The sequence below is a fragment of the Oncorhynchus keta genome, chromosome 35 (genome assembly GCF_023373465.1).
Source record: "Oncorhynchus keta strain PuntledgeMale-10-30-2019 chromosome 35, Oket_V2, whole genome shotgun sequence".
NCBI classification, from domain to species: domain Eukaryota; kingdom Metazoa; phylum Chordata; class Actinopteri; order Salmoniformes; family Salmonidae; genus Oncorhynchus; species Oncorhynchus keta.
In genome coordinates, this window is record NC_068455.1 from 27,744,686 (window position 1) to 27,768,666 (window position 23,981).

General features: G+C 43.8%; 2 protein-coding genes and 1 pseudogene across 8 annotated transcripts in view; all 3 read right to left on the reverse strand.

Annotated features, from left to right (window-relative positions):
* Window positions 1–461, reverse strand: part of LOC118368227 (zinc finger protein 239) — a 32,536-nt gene extending 32,075 nt beyond the window's left edge. Inside the window, exon 1 of the mRNA XM_052496808.1 lies at window positions 332–461. The gene's annotated coding sequence lies outside the window, so the exon portion shown is untranslated. The remainder of the gene's footprint in view (window positions 1–331) is intronic.
* Window positions 462–7,785: 7,324 nt separating this feature from the next.
* The window catches only part of hif1aa (hypoxia inducible factor 1 subunit alpha a), a 32,151-nt gene continuing 15,955 nt past the window's right edge, over window positions 7,786–23,981 (reverse strand). For 2 of the 7 annotated variants that reach the window (XM_035752157.2, XM_035752155.2), the window contains exons 3-14: window positions 19,572–19,729; window positions 14,973–15,057; window positions 14,329–14,644; window positions 13,921–14,027; window positions 13,661–13,808; window positions 13,205–13,491; window positions 12,879–13,066; window positions 12,635–12,757; window positions 10,964–11,229; window positions 10,752–10,854; window positions 10,517–10,622; window positions 7,786–8,887 (exon numbers count right to left, since the gene is read on the reverse strand). In XM_035752157.2, coding sequence (XP_035608050.1) covers window positions 8,724–8,887; window positions 10,517–10,622; window positions 10,752–10,854; window positions 10,964–11,229; window positions 12,635–12,757; window positions 12,879–13,066; window positions 13,205–13,491; window positions 13,661–13,808; window positions 13,921–14,027; window positions 14,329–14,644; window positions 14,973–15,057; window positions 19,572–19,729 — 2,051 coding nt within the window. In that variant the 3' untranslated portion in view covers window positions 7,786–8,723. Of the gene's footprint in view, window positions 8,888–10,516; window positions 10,623–10,751; window positions 10,855–10,963; window positions 11,230–12,634; window positions 12,758–12,878; window positions 13,067–13,204; window positions 13,492–13,660; window positions 13,809–13,898; window positions 14,028–14,328; window positions 14,645–14,972; window positions 15,058–19,571; window positions 19,733–23,981 lie in introns of all 7 variants that reach the window. The other 5 variants (XM_035752156.2, XM_035752154.2, XM_035752161.2 and 2 more) reach the window with 4 other exon arrangements.
* Window positions 21,307–23,492, reverse strand: LOC118368230 (glyoxalase domain-containing protein 4-like; annotated as a pseudogene).

Sequence of the window (23,981 nt, forward strand, 5' to 3'; positions counted from 1 at the left end):
CACAATAATCGCTGCATATGTCGGCTCAATTGGAAAATACCTGAAAATTTCAATCATGCTATAATGTTGAACTTCAGCGATACGTATTGAGTTGAGCACTAAACATGGACTTCAGTCAAAAAACATTACCTTTAAATTTCAATCACACTGTAACGCGGAACTTCCGGTACAGATTGGATAAAGGTCTACTTATCTCAAGCTTGAATAGCGCACTAAGGAAACAGAGTGGTCTTTACATAGCAGGCATGGTGGATGATGGTGCCATAGGGGAACAAAATACAATTAATGTAGTCTCATACATTCAACACTAGATATGACTGCAGCCACTCACTCATAGAGAAGTCTTCTCAGGGAATCATGTACACTGAACAAAAATATAAACCAACAAATGTTGGTTTCATGAGCTGAAATAAAAGGTCCCAAAAATTTTGCAGATGTACAAAAAGTGTATTTCTCTAAAATGTGTACATCCCTGTTAGTGAGCATTTCTCCTTTGCCAAGATAATCCATCCACTGACAGGTGTGGCATATCAAGAAGCTGATTAAACAGCATGATCATTACAGAGGTGCACCTTGTGCTGGGGACAATAAAAGGTCACTTTAAAATGAGCAGTTTTGTCACACAACACAATGCCACTGATGTCTGAAGTTTTGAGGGAGTGTGGAATTAGCATGCTGACTGCAGGAATGTCCATCAGAGCTGTTGCCAGAGAATTGAATGCTAATTTTTCTACCATAAGCTGCCTCCAATGTTGTTTTAAAGAATTTGGCAGTACATCCAGGCCTTGCAAACCGCAGACCATATGTAACCATGCCGGCCCAGGATCTCCACATCAGGCTTCTTCACCTGCGGGATCGTCTGAGACCAGCCAACTGGACATCTGATGAAACTTTGGATTTGCTTACTGAGAAGTTGGGGGGGGGGGTTAATCCTAACTTCTACATCCTTTAGCAGTAACATCGGAAACTATGAAGTCGGCGCGCAAAACCCCCACGTCTGCATCACTTGATCTCGGTAAGTAATTAAGAGAATGTGAAACTTGGTTGTCAGTACTTAATATACAAGACATGCACATGATTTTATTATATTATGTTATTCACATAGGAATGGGGGAAGCTGCTCTGCAGCCCGTGCGCCAGGTGAACGTGCCCCCTCCACCAAGGGATAAAGTGCATGAGGCTCCCAAATCAGCAGGTGCCAGGAATGCTATCCAGGTTTGGCTACAGGTGTCGATGGCCCATCCATGTCTGCGTCCACATTTCACATGCTGACCACCTCAGTCCTGCAAAACCAGAACGGGTTGGGCAGATTGTGACTGAACTCGGAAGAATATGAAGGGGTTTGATTAATTTACATAATGCAATTGTTGAACGTTTCCCACAACGTGAATAAAAAAACCTATGCTTTGTATATTGTCTAGCATTCTGTTTCTTACCACCAATCTCTGTATGAGCTGCCGCCTCCTCACTGCATCACCTGGGGCAGGTGCTCCATTAGATGATGGTTTAGGAGGCTCTTGGGGGTCCATTCTAATCTTCTCATCCATTTCAATATCATGCCCAACGTTCTTGTCAAATAAACTTGCACTTCAGTTAATGAGAAGTCCCCTTGAAATCTGTTTGCATTTTGTTGCAATGCCAGTGGAAATGATAGGAATCAGCTGATTCCATTCGTTTACACCAGCATTGCTTCAAAATTAACACGTTTCAAGGTGACATCTCTGTAACCGAAATTAACTGTTTTCAGCTATTTGGCCAAAACCTTTTGGGTGTGCAATTGCAATAAAATGTTGGTATATGTTGCTTTAAGTTAACCCATTTTAAATTAAACTTTTGTATTTCTATTAAGTTATGGTGCGCTCCACAACCGACCTTGTTCTGCCATGCACCAGATTGTAGCGCATTTCCTGTGCTGTTCAGGGATCGACAAAGGGAGTGAGAAGCCACTTTTCAGTGGACAGCTCCGGTCACCTAATAGTGTAAAACCATTATTAAAATAACTCACCGAGAAGCCACCTGCCTCCACTCTCACCAGCTTCTAGACACGTAAACCTTGGCCACTTAGAGCATACATTGAGTAGTTGCATGTTTCTAATGCTAAATTAAAATGATATTCCTTGTCACTGTATGAGTTCAAATAAATACATGAACATTGTGCAGGTCACAGAAACTAGTCCTTTCATATTTCATTTTTATCTGTTGGAATAACATATAGTAAATATGTCTCATATTCCATACATATATGAAAACAAATGAATTTAGAACAGAACAAGATGACAATATAAACATTTAAAATGTTTTCAGTTAGTGACAGTTTCAACAGGTACTATTGGAATGGAGTGCTGAGACCAAGGACATGAAATGTGTCCTTATACTCTTTATGCCATAAAGTAGTAATAACAGTACTGCATGGTACCCTTGGTCCTGTGTATAAACATGGGAGTTTTGTATTTTGGTTATTTTATTAGGATCCCCATTAGCTGCAGCTATTCTTCATGGGGTCCACTCAAAACATGAAGCATAACATAATACAGAATATTAATAGACAAGAATAGCTCAAGGACAGAACTACATCCAAAAGAAAATGTAAAGGCACATATAGCCTACATATCAATACATACACACAATCTATCTGGGTCAAATAGGGGAGAGGCGTTGTGCCGTGAGGTGTTGCTTTATCTGTTTTTTGAAACCAGGTTTGCTTTTCATTTGCACAATATGAGATGGGAGTTCCATGCAATGATGTCTCTATATAATACTGTACACTTTCTTGAATTTGTTTGGGGACTGTAAAAAGACTATTGGTGTTTTTTTTAAATTTTATTTTCATTTGATTTTACCTTTATTTAACCAGGCAAGTCAGTTAAGAACAAATTCTTATTTTCAATGACGGCCTAGGAACAGTGGGTTAACTGCCTGTTCAGGGGCAGAAGGACAGATTTGTACCTTGTCAGCTCGGGGGTTTGAACTCGCAACCTTCTGTTTACTAGTCACACGCTCTAACCACTAGTGGTAATACGTGTCTGTATATGTTTCTCAGCCAAGAGAGACTGACATGCATATTAATTACAGTGGCAAGAAAAAGTATGTGAACCCTTTGAAAATACCAGGATTTCTGCATAAATTGGTCATAAAATGTGATCTGTTCTTCATCTAGGTCACAACAATAGACAAACAGTCTGCTTAAACTAATAACACAAACAATTATACGTTTTCATGTCTTTATTGACCACACCGTGTAAACATTCACAGTGCAGGGGGGAAAAGTATGTGAACCCTTGGATTTAATAACTGGTTGACCATTCTTTGGCAGCAATAACCTCAACCAAACATTTTCTGTAGTTGCCGATCATAAATGCACAATGGTCAGGAGGAATTTTGGACCATTCCTCTTTATTGCTGAAATGAAACAGTTTTGTATTCTTGGGATGTCTGGTGTGAACCGTTCTCTTGAGGTCATGCCACAGCATCTCAAATCGGGTTGAGGTCAGGACTCTGACTGGGCCACTCCAGAAGGTGTATTTTCTTCTGTTGTTGATTTACGTCTGTGTTTTGGGACGTTGTCCTGTTGCGTCACCAAACTTCTGTTGAGCTTCAATTGGCGGACAGACAGCCTAACATTCTCCTGCAAAATGTCCTGTCCAGGCCCTGAGGCAGCAAAGCAGCCCCAAACCATGATACTCCCTCCACCATACTTTACAGTTGTGATGAGGTTTTGATGTTGGTGTGCTGTGCCTTTTTTTCTCCACACAGTGTTGTGTGTTCCTTCCAAACACCTCAACTGTAGTTTCATCTGTTCCACAGAATATTCTGCCAGTAGTGCTGTGGAACACCAGGTGCACTTTTGCAAACGTCAGACGTGCAGCAATGTTTTTTAGGCACAGCAGTGGCTTCTTCCGTGGTGTCTTCCCATGAACACCATTCTGGTTTAGTGTTTTACATATTGTAGACTTGTCAACAGAGATGTTAGCATGTTCCAGAGATGTCTGTAAGACTTTGGCTGACACTCTAGGATTCTTCTTAACCTCTGAGCATTCTGCACTGTGCTCTTGCAGTCATCTTTGCAGGAAGGCCATTCCTAGGGAGAGTAGCAACAGTGCTGAACTTTCTCCATTTATAGACTATTTGTTTTACCGTGGACTGATGAACATCAAGACTTTTAGAGATACTTTTGTAACTCTTTCCAGCTTAAACAATTCTAAATCTTAGGTCTTCTGAGATCTCTTTTGTTCGAGGCATGGTTCACATCAGGCAATGCTTAGCTTTTGGAGAAGTCATTAGCCTAGGAGTTCACATACTTTTTCCAACCTACACTGTGAATGTTTAAATGATGTATTCAATATAGACAAAAAAACACAATAATGTGTGTTTTTAGTTTAAGCATAATATTTTCGTCTATTGTTGTGACTTAGATGAAAATCAGATCAAATTTGATGACCAATTTATGCACAAATCCAGGTAATCCCAAAGGGTTCACATACTTTTTCTTGCCACTGTACAGTGGGGCAAAAAAGTATTTAGTCAGCCACCAATTGTGCAAGTTCTCCCACTTAAAAAGATGAGAGAGGCCTGTAATTGTCATCATAGGTACACTTCAACTATGACAGACAAAATGAGAAGAAAAAAATCCAGAAAATCCCATTGCAGGATTTTTAATGAATTTATTTGCAAATTATGGAGGAAAATAAGCATTTGGTCTCCTACAAACAAGCAAGATTTCTGGCTCTCACAGACCTTTAAGAGGCTACTCTGTCCTCCACTCGTTACCTGAATTAATGGCACCTGTTTGAACTTGTTATCAGTATAAAAGACACGTGTCCACAGCCTCAAACAGTCACACTCCAAACTCCACTATGGCCAAGACCAAAGAGCTGTCAAAGGACACCAGAAACAAAATGGTAGACCTGCACCAGGTTGGGAAGACTGAATCTGCAATAGGTAAGCAGCTTGGTTTGAAGAAATCAACTGTGGGAGCAATTATTAGGAAATGGAAGACATACAAGACCACTGATAATCTCCCTCGATCTGGGGCTCCACGCAAGATCTCACCCTGTGGGGTCAAAATGATCACAAGAACGGTGAGCAAAAACCACAGAACCACACGGGGAGACCTAGTGAAGGACCTGCAGAGAGCTGGGACTAAAGTAACAAAGCCTGCCATCAGTAACACACTACGCCGCCAGGGACTGCTTAAGCCAGAACATGTCCAGGCCCGTCTGAAGTTTGCTAGAGAGGATTTGGATGATCCAGAAGAAGATTGGGAGAATGTCATATGGTCAGAAGAAACCAAAATAGAACGTTTTGGTAAAAACTCAACTCGTCGTGTTTGGAGGACAAAGAATGCTGAGTTGCATCCAAAGAACACCATACCTACTGTGAAGCATGGGGGTGGAAACATCATGCTTTGGGGCTGTTTTTCTGCAAAGGGACCAGGAAGACTGATCCGTGTAAAGGAAAGAATGAATGGGACCACGTATCGTGAGATTTTGAGTAAAAACCTCCTTCCATCAGCAAGGGCATTGAAGATGAAACGTGGCTGGGTCTTTCAGCATGAAAATGATCCCAAACACACCGCCCGGGCAACGAAGGAGTGGCTTCGTAAGAAGCATTTCCAGGTCCTGGAGTGGCCTAGCCAGTCTCCAGATCTCAACCCCATAGAAAATCTTTGGAGGGAGTTGAAAGTCCGTGTTGCCCAGCAACAGCCCCAAAACATCACTGCTCTAGAGGAGATCTGCATGGAGGAATGGGCCAAAATACCAGCAACAGTGTGTGAAAACCTTGTGAAGACTTACACAAATGTTGACACATTTTCTGTATGTACCAATCAAATAGAGTTTTGTCCTTGTTATCTAATGTGTATCTAATTTTAATTTGACTGCAGGATTCTTTTGTTGGAGTGAAGAATTATTCATGTTTATATTGATACCACAATATTCCATGACATGACACAGAATATACACTGCTCAAAAAAATAAAGGGAACACTTAAACAACACAATGTAACTCCAAGTCATTCACACTTCTGTGAATTCAAGCTGTCCACTTAGGAAGCAACACTGATTGACAAATTTCACATGCTGTTGTGCAAATGGAATAGACAACAGGTGGAAATTATAGGCAATTAGCAAGACACCCCCAATAAAGGAGTGGTTCTGCAGGTGGTGACCACAGATCACTTCTCAGTTCCTATGCTTCCTGGCTGATGTTTTGGTCACTTTTGAATGCTGGCGGTGCTTTCACTCTAGTGGTAGCATGAGATGGAGTCTACAACCCACACAAGTGGCTCAGGTAGTGAAGCTCATCCAGGATGGGACATCAATGCGAGCTGTGGCAAGGTTTGCTGTGTCTGTCAGCGTAGTGTCAAGAGCATGGAGGCGCTACAAGGAGACAGGCCAGTACATCAGGAGACGTGGAGGAGGCCGTAGGAGGGCAACAACCCAGCAGCAGGACCGCTACCTCCGCCTTTGTGCAAGGAGGAGCAGGAGGTGCACTGCCAGAGCCCTGCAAAATGAACTCCAGCAGGCCACAAATGTGCATGTGTCTGCTCAAACGGGTGGTATGAGGGCCCAACGTTCACAGGTGGGGGTTGTGCGTACAGCCCAACACCGTGCAGGACGTTTGGCATTTGCCAGAGAACACCAAGATTTGCAAATTCGCCACTGGCGCCCTGTGCTCTTCACAGATGAAAGCAGGTTCTCACTGAGCACATGTGACAGACGTGACAGTCTGGAGACGCAGTGGAGAACGTTCTGGAGAACGTGGAGAACGTTCTGCTGCCTGCAACATCCTCCAGTACGGTTTGGCAGTGGGTCTGTCATGGTGTGGCAATTCTTTGGGGGGCCGCACAGCCCTCCATGTGCTCGCCAGAGGTAGCCTGACTGGCATTAGGTACCGAGATGAGATCCTCAGACCCCTTGTGAGACCATATGCTGGTGCGGTTGTCCCTGGGTTCCTCCTAATGCAAGACAATGCTAGACCTCATGTGGCTGGAGTGTCAGCAGCTCCTGCAAGAGGAAGGCATTGATGCTATGGACTTGCCCGCCCGTTCCTCAGACATTAATCCAATTGAGCACATCTGGGACATCTTGTCTCGCTCCATCCACCAACAGTCTGTTGCACCACAGACTGTCCAGAAGTTGGCGGATGCTTTAGTCCAGGTCTGGGAGGAGATCCCTCAGGAGACCATCCGCCACCTCATCAGGAGCATGTCCAGGCGTTGTAGGGGGGTCATACAGGCACGTGGAGGCCACACACACTACTGAGCTTCATTTTTACTTGTTTTAAGGACATTCCATCAAAGTTGGATTAGCCTGAAGTGTGGTTTTCCACTTTAATTTTGAGTGTGACTCCAAATCCAGACCTCCATGGGTTGATAAATTTGATTTCCATTGATAATTTTTGCGTGATTTTGTCATCAGCACATTCAACTACGTAAAGAAAAACATATTTAATATGAATATTTCATTCAGATCTAGGATGTGTTATTTTAGTGTTCCCTTTATTTTTTTGAGCAGTGTATATGTAACAGTATACTTTTAAACCGTCCCCTCGCCCATACCCGGGCGCAAACCAGGGACCTTCTGCACACAACGACAACAGTCACCCTCGAAGCATCGTTACCCATCGCTCCACAACAGCCGCGGCCCTTGCAGAGCAAGGGGAACTACTACATCAAGGTCTCAGAGCAAGTGACTTAACCGATTGAAACGCTATTTAGCGCACACCGCTAACTAAGCTAGCCGTTTCACATCCGTTACATATATATGTTTTAAACAAGGCAAAAAAATAATAATTGAGTTTTATTTTACACAGCAACAGGAAGCATGACAACACTACAGTATGTGGACCAATGCCATAAAACAGACAAAAAAGAGAGAAAACATGCAAGCATAACACTTGCTTGCTACTAATGATGAGATAAATATACTGGTAAAATGATGATCATATGACACACGTCACTAAATTCTAAATGAAGTGTTTGAGTCTCGACTAAAAATATGAAATACATGATCAAGCTGAGTGACGAATCCTCCATTGTTAAAAACAAACACTGGATTTAGTTCCAATTATACCTTTCCACATGTATTTTATTACTCATGACAAGGCTTTAAGACATCTCGGAAAGTTCCCAAGGTCAATGCACAGTAACAAACACACACCTATGCCTAAAATACTGGTTAACCAGAAATGGGGATATAACATCCAATGAAACAATGAACTCAGCCTTCTGGACCATATACTATCGTTGTACTCGACATAAGAATACAGAGGGAAAAGTTCAATAAAATGGTTGAAATTCCATTAGAACGACTTTTACAAAGCCGTAATATATATATTGCTGGTAATCGGAATTATTATTATTATTTTTTTAAATATAAACTGTGCGATTGAAGCTTACAATACACTGCTGGCAGTAGTGCCGCCGGTTTCCATGGAGACCAGGCAACAGAGCCATCCATGGAGGTGCCATATGTGTGCTGTTAGACTCCCGAGAAAGAAACAATTACGTGCCTCTACCTGCTAACACTACCACATCCCTTACACCAACTCTGTATGACGTTCATCAAGGTGGAACGCTGCAGAGATCACTTGGTGGATGCAGAAGGCAGCCAAAGCATAATATCAAACTCACACAGAGACAAATAAAGTGGCAGTGGGTGGGAACAGGGAGTGAGAAGTTGTAGTGTCTAGTCTGGTCCAGCAGGGGGCAGGCTAAGCGTTGACTCAGTTGACTTGGTCCAGGGCACACAGCAGATCCTCGCCCTGCAGCAGGTGCTGGCGACCCACCACGGGGGCATTAACCTCACAGTCATACCGGGTCAGCTGTGGAAGGGTGAAGGGTGAGCCGCTGCCCTCCGAGGAGATGCCAAGCAGGCAGCTTGCCAGGTCTAAGAGAAACAAGAGAATATAAGGGACACTAGTGTCATTGTTTCATGTAAATTATATGTAAAACATACAGTGCCTTCAGAAAGAATTCAAACCTCTTAACTTTTTCCACATTTTGTTAGGTAACAGACGCATTCTAAAATTGATTAAATCGTTTCCCCCCCTCAATATACACACACACACACACACACACACACACACACAATACCCCATAATGACAAAGCAAAAACATTTCAAACATAATAAAATTTAAAAAAACTGAAATATCACATTTACATAAGTATTCAGACCCTTTACTCAGTACTTGGTTGAAGCACCTTTGGCAGCGATTACAGAGTTTTTTCCATTCTTCTCGGCAGATCCTCTCAAGCTCTGTCAGGTTGGATGGGGAGCGTTGCTGCACAGCTATTGTCAAGTCTCTCCAGAGATGTTCGATCGGGTTCAAGTCTAGGCTCTGGCTGGGCCACTCAAAGACATTCAGAGACTTGTCCCAGAAGCCACTCCTGTGCTGTCTTGGCCGTGTGCTTAGGGTCTTTGTCCTGCTGGAAGGTGAACCTTCGCCCAAGTCTGAGGTCCTGAGCGCTCTGGAGCAGGTTTTCTTCAAAGACCTCTCTGTACTTTGCTACGTTCATCTTCCTCTCAATCCTGATGAGTCTCCCAGTCCCTGCCGCTGAAAAACATCCCCACAGCATGATGCTGCCACCACCATGCTTCACCGTAGGGAATGTTGCCAGGTTTACTCCAGACGTGACGCTTGGCATTCAGGCCAAAGAGCTCAATCTTCGTTTCATCAGACCAGAGAATCTTATTTCTCATCGTCGGAGTCCTGAAGGTGGCAAATTCCAAGCTGGCTGTCGTGTGTCTTTTACTGAGGAGTGGGTCCCGTCTGGCCACACTACCATAAAGGCCTGATCGGTAGAGTGCTGCAAAGATGGTTGTCCTTCTGGAAGTGACCATCGGGTTCTTCATCACTTCCCTGACCAAGGCCCTTCTGCCCAGATTGCTCAGTTTGGGCGGACTGCCAGCTCTAGGAAGAGTCTTGGTCGTTCCAAACTACTTCCATTTAAGAATGATGGAGGCCACTGTGTTCTTGAGGAATTTCAATGCTGCAGAAATGTTTTGGTACCTTTCCCCAGATCTTTGCCTCGACACAATCCTGTCTTGGAGCTCTATGGACAATTGCTTCGATCTCATGGCTTGGTTTTTGCTTTGACATGCACTGTCAACTGCGGGACCTTATATAGACAGGTGTGTGCCTTGCCAAATCATGTTAAATCAATGGAATTTACCATTGGAGGACTCCATTCAAGTTGTAGAAACATCTCAAGGATGATCAATTGAAACAGGATGTACCTGAGCTCAATTTTGAGTCTCAAAGTAAAGGGTCTGAATACTTGTGTAAATAAGGTATTTCTGTTTCTGCAAACATTTCTAAAAACCTGTTTTTGCTTTGTCATTATGGGGTATTGTGTGTAGATTGCGGAGTATTTTTATTTGATTTCATCCATTTTAGATTAAGGCTGTAACGTAACAAAATGTGGAAAAGGTCAAGGGGTCTGAATTCTTTCCGAATGCACTGTACATAGGTTTAATGTCAGGCCGTGGCTATTGTGTATTCCAGGAGTAACTACCTGTAGGTAGGAGCAGTATGGTCCTGTTGGAGGGAGCCTCAGAGCTGCCCAGCTCAGATACCTTGAGCTGTTTACCTGGCCCAGGAGGGTCCTGGAGCAATGCCCCCTAAGAAAAATAACATATTCAAATTAGCCCTCAACATGCCAGATGTTATCAAACAGAATATCTCTGCTAAATGTTTATTTTTTAATATGTATAATGTGATAAAAAAACATTTCCAAAGGTCCTACACACATTTACTATTCCGACAGCCTGAGACAGAGACAACTTTCTCTTGCGCTGTGAGTTCTGGGTGGCCAGTGTCCTGAGGGACATCTCTCTGTCCATCTGAGGCGCCCTAGAGCACAGAGAGTCACACACCATGTCAGCAGTCAGAAAACACTGATATGCTTTAGTTTTGAAGAAAGGGTAAGTTGGAAGGAGTGTGTGTATGTGGTGGGACTTACCTCATGGTGAGTAAGGAGGCAGGGCAAGGGCTAGCTGCCAGCTCCGGGGCTGGGGAAGCTGTCCGGCTTCTTGGGGCACTAAAGGGGGAATCCGGGTAGCTGTGGACATCCTGGGTGAGGTGCAGAGGAGAGCACAGAGAAGAGCTCACCAGGGGCTGGGCTGGGTCACACGATGGGGGCTCCTCTAGGGACAGGGTGCGCAGCTGGAAGTCATCATCCATGGGGATGTATGGAGCCAACATCTCCAGGTCCAGATCCTCCATGCCCTACAGGGGGAAACAAGAACATACATCAGATCATACTTTACCTGAATCATGTCATATCCTTTAAAAGACGTTTAGAATCCACGCAAGTTCAGGGAAGTGGTGGAATGGAATCACAGCAATTACATCTCTGCCTACAGTATTTAAACCACACAACAGCTGATTCTCGTTTCAATTAGGTTCACCATTGTACCAAGATGGACGCATCCCACTGCCACCCCAGTCTCTTCCTTATATTGTTCACTACCTCCTCCAGCTACTGATAGTGTGTAACCCAAGCTCGTGACATTTTTCTGGTGACCACACGCTTTTTCAGTTCCGGCCACAAATTCTCTATAGGTTTGAGGTCCGGGCTTTGTGATGGCCACTCCAATACCTTGACTGTTGTCCTTAAGCCATTTTGCCACAACTTTGGAAGTATGCTTGGGGTCATTGTCCATTTGGAAGACCCATTTACGACCAAGCTTTAACTTCCTGACTGATGTCTTGAGATGTTGCTTCAATATATCCACATTATTTTCCTCCCTCATGATGCCATCTATTTTGTGAAGTGCACCAGTCCCTCCTGCAGCAAAGCACCTCCACAACACGATGCTGCCACCCCTGTGCTTCACGGTTAGGATGGTGTTCAGCTTGCCAGCCTCCCCCTTTTCCCTCCAAACAGAATGATGGTCATTGTAGTCAAACAGTTCTATTTTTGTTTCATCAAACCAGAGGACATTTCTCCAAAAAGTACTATCTTTGTCCCCGTGTTGCAAACTGTAGTCTGTCTTTTTTATGGCGGATTTGGAGCAGTGGCTTCTTCCTTGCTGAGCGGCCTTTCAGGTTATGTTGATATAGTACTCGTTTTACTGTAGATTTTAGAGGGTCTTTTGTACCTGTTTCCTCCTACATCTTCACAAGGTCCTTCGCTGTTCTGGGATTGATTTGCACTTTTGGCACCAAAGTACATTAATCTCTAAGAGATGCGTCTCCTTCCCGAGTGGTATGACGGCTGTGTGGTCCCATGGTGTTTATACTTCTGTACTATTTGTATAGATGAACGTGGTAGCTTCAGGCGTTTGGAAATTGCTCCCAAAGATGAACCAGACTTGTGGGAGGTCTACAATTTTTTTCTGAAGTCTCGGCTGATTTCTTTCGATTTTCCCATGATGTCAAGCGAAGAGGCACTGATTTTGAAGGTAGGCCTTGAAATACATCCACAGGTACACCTCCAATTGACAATTTTTTTATACATTTGCAAAAATGTCTAAAAACCTGTTTTCACTTTGTCAATGTGGGCTATTCTGTGTAGATTGATGAGGAAAATATTTGATGTAATCCATTTTAAAATAAGACTCACGTAACAAAATGTGGGAAATTTCAAGGGGTCTCTGAATACTTTTCGAATGCACTGTAGGTACCATACCTGTGAGGTGAAAGGTGTCTTGGGTTCTGTGTCGATGGCAAACAGTCTTTCCACCAGGTCCAGTTTCAGCGCAGCACTGATGTCAGAGTCCATTGGAAAACAGAAGTTCAGCGGGCTGTCAGGCTGCAGAGGACATTACATTGGTTAAAGACTAGTATTTGTGAAAATAAGTGATTTTGACAGCAACTTTCCATTGATTTTCTGTTTTAAAAGCGGTCCATCTGCACGTGGTATCCCTGGTCACCTCAGTTGAGCTGTGGCTGCCTGGGGTGCTGAAGGAGTCTGGATCTGCCTTGGTGTCCACTGAGGCACTGGGGATCAGGGGCTGCTCATTGGGGGGCAGCATAGAGTGAGGCAGGGCCAGCTTGTCACTGGTGGAGGGCAGCATCACATCGTTGAAGAGAGGCACCTCCTTCAGCAGGGTGTCAGAGTCTGCAGGGACAGTAAAGAGGAGGTCAGAATGAGTTTGGGAAAGTAAAAGTAAAGCATTACTTTATCTCTAATTATGAAGTTAATCTCCCATTAAAAAGTAATTATCACCCAAAGCTCCAGGCAGGGCAGGGTACTGACCGGGGCTGCCGAAGTCCAGGGAGATGATGGTGTCCCCTGCGGCCGGGGCCAGAAGGGTGAGGGCCTCTGGTTCCTCCTTCAATCTGTCATACAGGCTCGCCAGTGGCTGGGCCTCCATTGCCTGGGTGAACAGCTTAATCACATCCACCTTCTCCTCCTTCAGGAGCACAGGGGACACCTCTGCCTCTGAGCCCTCGTCCTCTTCCTCCTCCACCAGCTCCTTCTTTACAGACCTCATGTCCTCAGTCTGCTCTAGAGACAGCACCATCTTCTCCTCTTCAATGCCACTGGAGCAAGAAGGAGACAAAAACAGTTACATATCATGTCTTACTCCACCTTACAAAAGGGAAAATCTGATTGATTGGTTGAGTCGGAACCCAGTGGAGTCAGTCCACCAGACAGTTTAAACCCCTGATCAAACTAGCCTCTAACACACTATGTAGACCATGACGGTACCTGAGCACAAAGTTGACAGAGACAACACACTGGGGCTGGGAGTTCTTGTTGTTGTAGATAACAGTGGCCTGAGTCTCCACCCATACAAAGCCACCTATCTTAGCCAGCATGCGGTACTGGCCTGTGCTCACCTGGCCCTTAACAAGCACTGGAGAGCCAAAGAAAGAAGAAAAGGGTGAGAGAAGAGGAAAGAGAGACTGCAAGTAGCTACCTAGTACTTCAACAATATATTACGTACTTATTTATGTGGGGATGCTTACAGTTGTAATGGGTCTTAGTGAGGTAGTCTGCGTCCAAGGCATGGTAGTACTCATACACAGAGCGATTTATCAGGTCCTCTGGATCATAGCCCATCAGCTCAGTGATCCTGGACAACACAGAGTTAGGGGACAGGTTAATCCTGCTGCTTACTGGAGTGCCATTCAATCTATTGGACACAAGGTGGATCTGTGGCACTAAATTCAGGAGCTACCTATTATTTTAAATCACATCTTTGTGTGAATACAAGTCATTTAACTTTTCAAGGAAAAACTCTAACGCAAAGTATATTCTTACAACAATAGCCCTTATTCTTATATTGAGTAAAGCTTTGTGTTAGATTCAGTATTCTTCTACTACATTAGTCATGCTGGTGCTGCAGTCAGTGGAATGGTAGGTCTCAGTTTCACCTCTCGTCACAATAGGTGAACTTCATGTCCAGTGTGTGGCGGCTGAGGAAGGTCTTGGTGTCCAATGGCGCCTCGATGTTGGAGGGGTGGGGGATGGGGTCACAGACTAGCACCAGGTAGGAGACGGGCGGCTCCTTGTGCCCAATGGGGCTCTGCTCAGTTGGGGCTTCATGGACTCGCACATGGCCTGAGCAGTGGAGAACCTTCCAAGTGGATGATTTGACATTGACAGTGCGCCCCCTGCTGGTGAGGGTACATTTCATCCGCAGGAAGAAGCTGCGCTCTGTGTTTGGTCCCTTGGACTTTTTAGAGGTCCCTGACCAGGCAGAGGAGAGAGAGAGAAGGTTAAGGTTACTAAATAAACAATTACATTTAGTGTTGGTGCGTACGATGTGCAAAAAAGGAATGGTGCCAGTGAAGCAGAGTGAATACCAAGGAAAAGACAGTAGCCCACTAATCACCCTGACCTCAGGGCTGGAGTGGGAAATTATAACTACTTCTACAGGCTCCGACTTTTGCTTGGAGCTGCTAAATTGAGCCCCACACTACTTGTTACACTGACATTCCAGAGTGCTGTGTGTAGCAGAGTCTATTCTCAGTAGGAACCTTTAGTTTGAGTGTGTATTCACATTTGTGGGTCTCACCTGTTCTGTGTACCAGGATCTCCCTTAGCTCCTCGTGGTCACAGGGGTGTGTGTACTCAAACACACTAAGTCCTGTCAGGTCAAACTGCACATGGACAGAAGAGGAAGGATGTTTAGAAATAACATATTCATGTCAAGGAAAGAACAGCAAATGTGACTAATGTCAGGAAACTAGGCATATGTCATCCATTACTACTTCATAGGAGAGCCATTTGAAAGTAAAAACTTCTTATAAAAATCTAAATACGTTTTTTGGGGGCAGAAATGCCATCTCGAACATGTGGACTTTCATGTGCCTTAATAACAAACTTGTATGCCATTTGTAAATACAAATGATATTGTTATATGTTACGAGCCTAGTTGGTTTAGCCACAGAAAGACAGGAACCTTCCCACTAGCCAATATTGGCTGAGATAATGGGTGGGCTGGACAAGCCGAGAGATGAGTTCGGCTTGGTCTGCCATATACCATGCTTCTTTCTGTCTGTAGTATGAGCTGGTCAGTACGTGTTGGTAATCCTTTCTAAGGTGCAACGTTTTTGAAAGACATCATGTAGTAGAACTGCAAAGGTGTTGTTCTCCACTTTCCAAAGGATCGAGTTTTGAAATGAGTGGGATGCACGGTGGAATTTGAGTATGACAACAACGCGTTTGACTGCAAATATGCAGACAGAGTCGAAAAGAAAACATACGGCTGTTGTATAAAACACCTGTCTCCGGATTTATCAAACAGAAATTTGCATCCTGTAGCGCAAACTCCAAAAGGTTCTAGGACACTAAAGTCCATGGAGAATAAGAGCACCTCCTTCCAGCTGCCCACTGCACTGAGGCTAGGGAACACGGTCATCACTGATAAATCTGGGGCGGCAGGGTAGCCTAGTGGTTAGAGCGTTGGACTAGTGACCGGTTGCAAGTTCAAACCCCCGAGCCGACAAAGTACAAATTTGTCGTTCTGCCCCTGAACAAGCAGTTAACCCACTGTTCCTAGGCCGTATTGAAAATAAGAATTTGTTCTTAACTGACATGCCTAGTTAAATAAAGGTAAAAAAATAAAAATTAAAAATCTACAATAACTGAGCATTTCAATAAGAATTTCTCTACAGCTGGCCATGCTTTCCACCTGGCTACCCCTACCCCTGTCAACAGCACCACACACCCATTCTATAAACCAGGCATTAGTCTTGACATTTTTGGTTGTTTAGTACATGGCCTCACATGTGAATCCTTAAAAGAGCTGGGTGGGGCTAAAGCTTAAGAGGGTGTGAACGATGCTGAATGGGTGTAGACAAAGAGCTCTCCAGTAGGTGTACCAAAACATTCAAAGGCCATTTTCTCAAAAGTGAGGTTACAAGTTATTCAACTTTCAAAGCAAATTTACTTTCCCATTGTTCCTCAACTGTAGTGAATGATATACCACTTTGTAGATCTGAGTCTCTACTTTTATACAATGTAAAAAACACAATTTCACATTTTGCTACAGAAGACCGTATCGAGCTGGTCAGTCACAAATACAGGTAAGTTCGAAAATAAAGGATATACCAACTTAAAAAAGTGTCTTAAAGGGATAATCCAGCCCCAAATCACTAATTCAAATGATTAACAGTGTTAAATGACACTAATATGTGAAAACAAGTTTTGGGAACAAATGTTTAATTTCGTAGTTATAACAAGGTTGGTAGAAACATGTGAAAATCTATTTTGGAAATCTGTTGCATCTCAAATCTACTACAAAGCACACAATGCAATGCTCTCTCTCTCTCTCTCTCTCTGGGCTGGCTGACTAACTAGAACACATAGCTACTAAAGTCAATATCAGCATGTCAAATAGCTAGCTAGCTAGCTGTCAAAATCGGCTAAATAAAACTGTACTATCAATTTAGGAGTCTTACCTACCGAGTTCAACTTGAAGTTAGTCTCGGTCACTGAGCTATAAATGGCATCTAGGCCCAGAGGGAGAGCAGAGTAACGTTGATTTCCCACAGATACTTTTGAGGAGATGGGAAACTCCATTAGAATCGTGTTAACAAGTTTCCCATAAGTCATCAATGGGCCGCACAGGGCATTCTGGGAAAAGGACACCTCTCCTTCATGGAGTGAATGCGAGTTAATAGGTCGTGAAAAATGCATTTTGTGAGATGATTAACTTCATTCATTCATTGCCCAATTGGATTCCAATCGCCTCCTTTCTGTAATATATCTCTCCATTTCCCACAGACACAGGGCACATTGCGACATGGTACTTGAAGGAGAAACGGAGTTGAACAATTTGGTACACCATTTAGAGTGAGCACACCTCACGAAATATATATACTTTGTCATGACAATATAAACGAATGGATGTATTCAAGACGGTATTCTCATACCATCTATTGGCTGATTTGGCGATCTGGAGTGCAGGTAATTGTATAAAATATGGTGAGTTAACCCCATCTAGTGATGAGAATGATGTAGCTATGACTCAATACTACACAATATCCAGATTTTCACAGATGGACCACTTAGAAGTTAAATCATGGGTATTTTTTATTTATTTTACCCACTGACAGAACATAGGCTTTCACCAAATTGACAGGAATATCATAATTGTATTTCTGGCAGCCCCTTTAATAGGGTGCTGGGCCACCACGAGCCAGAAGAGCTTCAATGCACCTTGGCATAGATTCTACAAGTGTCTAGAACTTTATTGGAGAGATGAACACAATTTTTCCACAAGAAATGACATCACTATGTTTTGTTGATGGTGGTAGAAAACGCTATCTCAGGCACCACTCCAGAAAATCCCATAAGTGTTCAATTGGGTTGAGATCTGGTTATGGAGATGGCCATGGCATATGGTGTACATCGTTTTCATGCTCATCAAACCATTCCATGACCACTTGTGTCCTGTGGAAGGGGGCATTGTAATCCTATGGGGACATAGCCATGGTAGCCGTCTTCATCGACCTTGCCAAGGCTTTCGACTCTGTCAATCACCAGATTCTTATCGGCAGACTCAGTAGCCTCGGTTTTTCGGATGACTGCCTTGCCTGGTTCACCAATTACTTTGCAGACAGAGTTCAGTGTGTCAAATCGGAGGGCATGCTGTCCGGTCCTCTGGCAGTCTCTATGGGGGTGCCACAGGGTTCAATTCTCGGGCCGACTCTTTTCTCTGTATATATCAATGATGTTGGTCTTGCTGCGGGCGATTCCCTGATCCACCTCTACGCAGACGACACCATTCTATATACTTTCGGCCCGTCATCTAACCTCCAAACGAGCTTCAATGCCATACAACACTCCTTCCGTGGCCTCCAACTGCTCTTAAACGCTAGTAAAACCAAATGCATGCTTTTCAACCGATCGCTGCCTGCACCCGCATGCCCGACTAGCATCACCACACTGGATGGTTCCGACCTTGAATATGTGGACACCTATAAGTACCTAGGTGTCTGGCTAGACTGCGAACTCTCCTTCCAGACCCATATCAAACATCTCCAATCGAAAATGAAATCAAGAGTCGGCTTTCTATTCCGCAACAAAGCCTCCTTCACTCACGCTGCCAAGTTTACCCTAGTAAAACTGACTATCCTACCGATCCTCGACTTCGGCGATGTCATCTACAAAATCGCTTCCAACACTCTACTCAGCAAACTGGATGCAGTTTATCACAGTGCCATCCGTTTTGTCACTAAAGCACCTTATACTACCCACCTCTGCGACTTGTATACTCTAGTCGGCTGGCCCTCGCTACATATTCGTCGCCAGACCCACTGGCTCCAGGTCATCTACAAGGCCATGCTAGGTAAAGCTCCGCCTTATCTCAGTTCACTGGTCACGATGGCAACACCCATCCGTAGCACGCGCTCCAGCAGGTGTATCTCACTGATCATCCCTAAAGCCAACACCTCATTCGGCCGCCTTTCGTTCCAGTACTCTGCTGCCTGTGACTGGAACGAATTGCAAAAATCGCTGAAGTTGGAGACTTTTATCTCCCTCACCAACTTCAAACATCAGCTATCTGAGCAGCTAACCGATCGCTGCAGCTGTACATAACCTATTGGTAAATAGCCCACCCATTTTCACCTACCTCATCCCCACAGTTTTTATTTATTTACTTTTCTGCTCTTTTGCACACCAATATCTCTACCTGTACATGATCATTTATCACTCCAGTGTTAATCTGCAATATTGTCATTATTTGCCTACCTCCTCATGCCTTTTGCACACATTGTATATAGACTCCCCTTTTTTTCTACTGTGTTATTGACTTGTTAATTGTTTACTCCATGTGTAACTCTGTGTTGTCTGTTCACACTGCTATGCTTTATCTTGGCCAGGTCGCAGTTGCAAATGAGAACTTGTTCTCAACTAGCCTACCTGGTTAAATAAAGGTGAAATAAATAAATAAATAAATAAATAATAGCCTGCCCAGCATTTTTATACATGACCCTAAGCATGATGGGATGTTAACTGCTTAATTAACTCACAAACCATCCCTGTGTGGAAACACCTGCTTTCAATATACTTCGTATCCCTCTTTTACTCAAGTCTTTCAATTTTTGGGGCACTCTTTATCGATCTATCCTAGTCAGTTCTGTCTCTAACGGGACACCAGACCTACCTGTGCCAGACCCAAGCACTTGTTGACATTTTCAGAGAGATAGATCATGTCCCCGTCTTTAGACAGCACCATGAGGAAGCCCTCCAGAGCCTTCAGATAGGAGCCATTCAGCTGGGAGTCCATCTCACTCTCCTCCTGCTCCTTCTCTACTGCCTTATCTTCTGGAAAAAGAGAGCGAGAGAGAGGGGTGAGGGGATGAGAAAGAGAATAAGAGAGAGGGAGGTAGCAGAAGGGACCGTGTGGCAGACATGGGGACATGAATAAAGCAGGATATATGATTACTAGCCAACACACATGCTTGTGTGGCAGGGTACTGCAACATACACAGAAACACTAAAAGGTTCCGTTCACATAGGCAGCCCAATTCTGATATATGTTCCACTAATTGGTCTTTTTTGACCAATCACATCAGATATTTTTCAGTGCTGATCTGATTGGTCAAAAGACAAATTAGTGAATAATAAAAAGAAGAATTGGGCTGCCTGTCTAAACGCAGTCAAAAAGTGCCCAATTATTGATACCCTTGATAGAGATGAGCAAAAATTACTGTATAAAATAAATAATTTTAACCATTATTTTACCAGGTAAGTTGACTGAGAACACATTCTCATTTACAGCAATGACCTGGGGAATAGTTACAGGGGAGAGGAGGTCGATGAATGAGCCAATTGTAAGCTGGGGATGATTAGGTGGCCATGATGGGTTGAGGGCCAGATTGGGAATTTAGCCAGGACACCGGGGTTAACACCCCTACTCTTACGATAAGTGCCATGGGATCTTTAATGACCTCAGAGAGTCAGGACACCCGTTTAACGTCCCATCCGAAAGATGGCACCCTACACAGGGCAATGTCCCCAATCACGTCCCTGGGGAATTGGAATATTTTTAGACCAGAGGAAAGAGTGCCTCCTACTGGCCCTCCAACACCACTTCCAGCAGCATCTGGTCTCCCATCCAGGTACCAACTAGGACCAGCCCTGCTTTGCTTCAGAAGCAAGCCAGCAGTGGGATGCAGGGTGGTATGCTGCTGGCAATTAATTGGCCCAGTGTCATCCGGGTTTGGCCAGGGTACGCCGTCATTGTAAATAAGAATTTGTTCTTAACTGACTTGCCAAGTTAAATAAAATAAATAAAATACTGCATGCTCAAAAAATGTGGAAATCATATTATTTTACAGTTGCTTAGAGAAAGAGATTGTTTAACAAGTAATAAAACATTCTCTCAAGAAAAGTTGGGAGTCAAAATTGACATCTGTTTTTAATACAGCACCTCACCTTAAGACTATTCATCCATACAGAATCCTTCCAGATCCATGATATCCTACGTCTGCGCTTATGGACTGCTCACTTCAAATCAAACCACAGGTATTCAATTGGTTTCAAGCCCTGAGACGGCAATTGCAAAATGCTGATTTTGTGGCCAATTAACCATGTCTTTGTGGATTGTGATATGTGCTTGGTGTTACCGTCTGATAGATCTATAAGTGGCTAAGTTTCAGCCTCCAGGCAACCAGGTTTTTGGCTAAAATGTCCTGGTACTGGGTAAAAATCATGATGCCTTTGACCTCAACAAGGCACCAGGACCAGTGGAAGCAAAATAGCCCCATAATATCAAAGATCCACCACCATATTTGACTGTAGGTATGAGGTTATTTTCTGCATGTTTCAATGCCAAACCCACCACTGGTGTGCGTGGCCAATGTGCTCTATTTTCATGTCATTTGTCTAAAGCACCACCTGGACTTTGCTAAACGGCATTGGCACTTGGATTAGAAAAGGTGCCCTCGTCAGATGACATGCAAATAGAGCTCTTTGGCCACCCATACCAGCAGTGGGTTTGGCATTGAAATGAGAATACATAAGCAGAAAAGAACCCCATGCCTACCGTAAAATATGGTGGTGGATTTTTTATGTTATGGGACTATTTTGCTTCCACTGGTCCTGGGCCCGTGTTAACCCTTTAGACTTGTGGGAATTGGCCTATATGGATAGTAGGGATGGGCGATATGGCCAAAATATCACATCACTGTATTTTTCCAAATTTTCACAGTATGTCGGTATTTGATGCTTTTGAATAATACAAATTGTAAATTTGCTTTATGAGTAGTTGGCAACACATACATTTCGAAATTATTAAATGGGTATTCCTCTATTTAATATATATTTTTTAATTATTATTATTTTTTTACATTTGTTTTAAAATAATGTCATCAATTGCTGCAATTCCACATTGTCACATAGTTCTGCAGGATATTGTCAAAAAAAATTGAAGCCTTATTTTTAACCAAATCTTGCAATTGCAATTTGACTTGCGATTTAGATCAAAACACTAATTATTATTATAATTCTATAGTTAGAATATAATAGTAGGCACTTTGAATACATTGTTATTTGACATGAAAACCCTATGGGGGAAAAAAAGGAAAGGCTACTGCAACATACACAGAAACACTGTGTTCACATAGGGGCGACAGGGTAGCCTAGTGGTTAGAGCGTTGGACTAGTAACCGAAAGGTTGCAAGTTCATATCCCCGACCTGACAAGGTACAAATCTGTCGTTCTGCCCCTGAACAGGCAGTTAACCCACTGTTCCTAGGCCGTCATTGAAAGTAAGAATTTGTTCTTAACTGACTTGCCTAGATTTAAAAAATAAACATAGGCGGCACAATTTTGATATTTGTTCCCCTAATTGGTCTTTTGACCATTCACATCAGATCTTTTCAGAGCTGATTAGACGAATTCGCGAAAACAGAGAGATTTAAAGAACCTTTATTGTGTCTGGGAACCCACAACACAATAAACACTCAAACAACAAAGCAGATCTCACAGGCATCTGAATCAGCCCAAATTACCTACTGTAGTCTTCCCAGGGGTGTCAAGGCTAACTAAGATAGTAAGGATTTCATGGTTTCCCTTTGTCATCAAGGCTTCAAGATCTGCCAACTGCTCATGTGGACAGGAGAATGCTATCCGCCTGAAGGCTGTCCCATGATCTACTGTCCCAACAATGTTGTGAAGCTCTAGTTTACAGTGAGTGTCTGTGAATCCCATCAGAATCCCATCAGCGGTCTTCTCATTTCCCCTGTTCACCTTCGTCCCCAGAAGGGAGGAGCAGCAGTGTAGTGTGTTGATTTCTGCTGGTCAGACCCTGCCAGACACACACCTTCTGTACAGGATCATTGGGAGGCTGTTTCTTTGTCCACCAGGTAGAAGCAATAACCTCCTGAGGCCTCAGCCAGATAGAGGTCCTTTCAAACCTCTTTCAAATTCTCCCACTCCATAATTGTAGATGAGTTCAGTCACGATGTCATCATCCTCTGGCCCCAAGCCGACCATTGTCTTGCTCCATTTTCCATCATTAGGGCCCTTACAAGTTGCCTTACATCCTTCTTCAAACTCTTTGTGAAGCACAATCTTCATGCCGAGCATATCTCGGTGAAAGGCGGCCGTTTTGCTTCTGTCTCCCACTTTGAAAACTAAATGCAAGGCTCACCTCAAAGCCACTATGAGCCAAGTGAGTTTGCTACATACTATACGATTACAGACCGAGAGACAGACCGAGACAGAGACAGACCGACAGACACACACAGACCGAGACACAGACAGACAGACCTAGACGCAAACAGACAGACAGACAGACCTAGACGCAAACAGACAGACAGACAGACAGACCTAGACGCAAACAGACAGACAGACAGACCTAGACGCAAACAGACAGACAGACAGACCTAGACGCAAACAGACAGACAGACAGACAGACCTAGACGCAAACAGACAGACAGACAGACCTAGACGCAAACAGACAGACAGACAGACAGACAGACAGACCTAGACGCAAACAGACAGACAGACAGACAGACAGACAGACAGACAGACCTAGACGCAAACAGACAGACAGACAGACAGACAGACAGACCTAGACGCAAACAGACACAGACCTAGACGCAAACAGACAGACAGACAGACCTAGACGCAAACAGACAGACAGACAGACAGACATAGACGCAAACAGACAGACAGACCTAGACGCAAACAGACAGACAGACCTAGACGCAAACAGACAGACAGACCTAGACGCAAACAGACAGACAGACAGACAGACAGACCTAGACGCAAACAGACAGACAGACAGACAGACAGACAGACAGACAGACAGACAGACAGACAGACAGACAGACATAGACGCAAACAGACAGACAGACCTAGACGCAAACAGACAGACAGACCTAGACGCAAACAGACAGACAGACCTAGACGCAAACAGACAGACAGACCTAGACGCAAACAGACAGACAGACAGACAGACAGACATAGACGCAAACAGACAGACAGACATAGACGCAAACAGACAGACAGACAGACAGACAGACCTAGACGCAAACAGACAGACAGACAGACAGACAGACAGACA